Genomic DNA, 4,526 nt, shown 5'->3' on the forward strand with positions numbered 1-4,526 from the left:
CATAAAAACTACTACCCCTACGAAGATAAGTGTCATAAACTACTTTATAGTAAGTTAAATTTCCTTTATTTTGAGTGTTGGCAGACATATGTTCGTCTTACAGATCTAGAGATATATTTTTTAAAAATCCTACATTTTATACGAACAACTAGAAAATTAACATTTTGTGAGTTTATTATGTCAAATATCATAAAAACTATTACTCCTTCCAAGATGAACTTAATTAACTATTTTGTAGTAAATTTAACTAACTTTAATTTGAGCGCTGGCAGACATCTGTACCTCCAATGGTTTTTGAAATGAAGTTTTTTCATAAATCAAACTTATTGTCCGAACAACTATAAATCAATTTATTTTAGCAAATATCATAAAAACTACTATACCTACGAAGGTAAAGGTCATAAACGTCTTTATAGTTCATTAAACTAGCTTTAATTTGAGTGCTAATAGACATCTGTATGTCACATATTTCCTGAGATATAGAATTCTCAAAATAAGTTAACTAACGACTAATGTTTCAGTAGATACTTAAGAAATTTTCCTTTTTTCAGCAAATTTACTCTTCATTAAATAATGTTCTCTTAGATTTTCTAGTGTTGTTGGTAGTTTTAAAGACATTGAGCTCTCCGAATGAAAACATAGTGTTTTTTTAAGGTCTTGGAACAGCCACCATTTTTTATTCTCCCTACCTATACTTGGTAGACTCATCAATTTTGGCTAGTAATTATACATAGTTTTCATTAAAGTAATTAAAAATTGGGGTGAGATAACTGCCTTTTTTTCTTCCCGACTCTTGTACTATGTCATTTAATCCTGTTTACGGTAAACAAGTGGAGCCCTAACACAGTTAGGTCGAAAGTACAGTTGCTTCAGTGCATACTTCCTGCCCTTACGGAATGCTAGGAACAGTTGTACGTACTCGTAGTGATTCACTGCCTTAACAACATGGTTTGCTTGTTAGTAACATTTCCGTTGTCATGTTAGTTCTTTCCAGAAGAAGTAGGCCATGGCTATCTGTTTGTTTTGGAAAAAAAAATGAAAGGAATATGGTCCGGGTGCGGTAAAAAAAAAACTCAAATAGTAGAAATAAACTATTTTAATGAGCCAACGTTTCGCCCCACGTTGCAGGGCTTCTTCAGGGCTATTTTGACGGCAGTAAAAACAAAAATGCTTTGTTAGCATTTTTGTTTTGACTGCCGTCAAAATAGCCCTGAAGAAGCCCTGCAACGTGGGGCGAAACGTTGGCTCATTAAAATAGTTTATTTCTACTATTTGAGTTTTTTTTTTACCGCACCCGGACCATATTCCTTTCATCTTTACACACGGTCAATCAATAATCTTCCAAAAAAAAATGAATCTATAACATCCCAATTGAAGGAAAATGGTTAGGGTAGCGGGAAAAAATACACAGGATTTCTTTCAGGATATTTATTTTATATATTGGGTATCTATCTATTATTATATATGGTATTGTATATATTAATTCGGAAATTTTACTATTTTACTGGATTTTTTTTTTGTTTCAAAAGTAAATTTCTATCAATTCAGTAAAAATATTCAGTTGTTTTTACTTCTTTATTTAGAAGCTTTATTTAGTCCAAGGGAAGTTTCAGACTACAGCAGCTCATCTTCAACATCGTTTATATTTTATTCTTTCTGTATTATTGCTGCAAATTCCTTGATTATATCTACATACATCATCATTTTGAAGTACAAGAGCTAAAGATAACAAAAAAAAATTAGTGTGAAATAATTTTTTTTTTTGTTATCTTTAGCTCTTGTACTTCAAAATGATGATGTATGTAGATATAATCAAGGAATTTGCAGCAATAATATAGAAAGAATAAAATATAAACGATGTTGAAGTTGAGCTGCTGTAGTCCGAAACTTCCCTTGAACTAAAGCTTTTAAGAAGTAAAAAATAACTGACCTTTTTTTTTTACTGAATTAATAGAAATTTACGTTTGAAACAAAAAAAAATCCAGTATAATAGTTTAATTTCAGAATTAATATATAATAATAGATACCCTATATATAAAATAAATATCCTGAAAGTAATAGCGGTAAAAGCAGGCCTAAAAGTCTTCTACTAAAAGATAGAACTTATGACAACGGAAAAAAAATAAGGCAAAAAGTAATAGAGACGAAATATGGACAGATAAGAGTGATATAGAAATTTAAATATCTGGGGAGAGATAGTATGCAATAACGGTTACAAGCTGGAAAGAGTAAGCTTCGCAACAGGCAATATTTACAATAAGAGGAACCAATCGTTGAACGCAAAAATAAGACATTACTACACGGTCTTAAAAGAAGTAATTTTATACGAAATGGAGGCAACACGTCTCCTTAGCCTGGAAAAATTACCGAACATAGAGAGAAGGATCCTGAGGAGAATCTATGGGCCCAAGAAAACACAGGAAGGCTTCAGGTTAAGATCCAGCCAAGAAATCTACAGGGAGATAAATGACCTGGAAATCGAAATAAGAACCAGAAGACTGAGATTTTACGGGCACATGATGAGAATGGACCAAAGGAGACTAAACAAGAAACTCTTTGACAGTATCCGTCAATACAAAACATTAAAATAACAGACAGAATGCCTGGATAGAGAACAGTACGGAAAAAAATTGAAAGAATTCAATGTTCTTGTGGCAAATAAAAAAAACGGAAGAGAGGAAACAAAGACACCCAGAAATGATGAGAAGATACTAAGAGAGAAGAAAAGTAAAAATGATAAGGTAAAAATAGTGATATATGCGTGGTCTTGAAGGGCTGTTGCGTGAAAAAAATATATATAATACCATTAAGCATAGATATGAAGAAAATAAGAAAATAATTTATTTTCCTGACATGAACTTATGCGTATTTCAAAAAATACTTTAAACAATCCTTCATATTTCAAGAACATGGATCATTGCAGACTAGTCTCCTAAAGAGAGTTACCAAATTATTTAATATTTCTGATACCTAAATATTGTCATAATATTCTTTGAATCGCTTAAAAAATCTTTGAAATTCTTTTAAAATTAATGTAGATTTTTCGTTCTAGTTAGGCATATGATAAAAGCGTTAGATTTATATGAACATGTGACTTCGAAAGGGTAAAGAGGTTTCACCAACCTCTCCGAACATAAAATTTATATTCTGACAATAACATGCCTAAATACCTGAGTATTGTCTAACTCTCTTAAATTCGCCGTACCATGTCTTCACAAAGCACCCCAAAAAAATCAACTGCTCGTCGAAGAACTACACCAAGTAAGTGATTTAGATTTTTTATTAACATGATTTTTTTCGAAAAATAGCAACGTTAAACCCAAAAACTAGAAAGGCAAGAACTTAACGGACAATTATATAGAGTGGTAAATAGAAAATTCCAACTTTCAGCTGGACTAGAACTGTTGATGGAAGACTTCTAGCATCAAATGCTATCATCTTAATTATTATATATTATGTAGGGGGCTAATAGTTTTTTTATGGAAAAAATAAGAGAGATGAACAATGAAAAATACCATTAGATCTCAATATTATATTAGCTTAAATACACTTACGTTATTGAGTTAGACAATAATTTCAATCATAGAAGAAAAGGTCCCTCACAACTAAGAAGTCGATAAGAGTTTATCCAGTCATATAAAAACAAACAAAAACATAATTAATGCACCTTCCACCAAACTGAAACAATTATAAACACTCACATTATTATTATCACTCTCGATAAAAACAAAACAGAACCTTCCCTCAGCTCTCGCTCGTCAGTGTTGCCCACGCAGTGTTGCCATGTCACAGTCAATGCCCCATGTAATCACTATGTAACCAACAATACTGTAAATCATAACCTTAATATCACATTTGTATCAGATCTTATTTAATATAAATTCCCCACTCGTATGAAGAATCTATTAATATTTACATTAATAAGTCGTGGGGATGAATTGTAATTAAAATCCTATACTTCAATAACGAGAAAATCCCCTCCCCAATGCATTCTCAGTTACCCCCCCCAATTAGATTTAGATTATATTTTATTTGTGAAAGACAAACTCTTGTACAGATTCATAACTCAATATACAATTATAAAACAAAACCTGAGTCTAGTGCTCCACTACAAAAACAATAAACAAAGATAAAACAAGTTCTCTATAACAAAACAATAAACAAAAACAGACTGAATAATACACAACTATTAACATAATATTCATTACTCCATTATATTTAACTTAAAATAATGAGAATTCTTTTAAATAAACGAAAGTGTGATATAAATGAATATATTAATTGGCTTCGAAAACTAGAGAGAGAAATACTTTATTTATCTATGCTGCCTAAATACATCAGGTTGCTATCTTACACAGCATACTTATCAATCCGTAATCGGACATATATAAATTACACATACATGGTATAATCAGATATAAAGAGATATTATAATAAGATATAATAAACAATTTTTTCCCCCCTACAGTTTCCTTTTACAATCAATTTTGGTCTATACACCAAATACAAATGTTTCAATTCATTCC

General features: G+C 31.0%; 1 protein-coding gene across 6 annotated transcripts in view; it reads left to right on the plus strand.

Moving 5' to 3' along the window:
* Positions 1 to 3,085: 3,085 nt before the first annotated feature.
* Positions 3,086 to 4,526, plus strand: part of LOC106679419 (uncharacterized) — a 26,242-nt gene continuing 24,801 nt past the window's right edge. For all 6 annotated transcript variants that reach the window (XM_067046302.1, XM_067046306.1, XM_067046293.1 and 3 more), the window contains exon 1: positions 3,086 to 3,261. In XM_067046302.1, coding sequence (XP_066902403.1) covers positions 3,207 to 3,261 — 55 coding nt within the window. In that variant the 5' untranslated portion in view covers positions 3,086 to 3,206. The remainder of the gene's footprint in view (positions 3,262 to 4,526) is intronic.

Source organism: Halyomorpha halys, unplaced genomic scaffold (genome assembly GCF_000696795.3).
Source record: "Halyomorpha halys isolate HHAL.00 unplaced genomic scaffold, Hhal_1.1 Scaffold13.1, whole genome shotgun sequence".
Classification (NCBI taxonomy): Eukaryota; Metazoa; Arthropoda; class Insecta; order Hemiptera; family Pentatomidae; genus Halyomorpha; species Halyomorpha halys.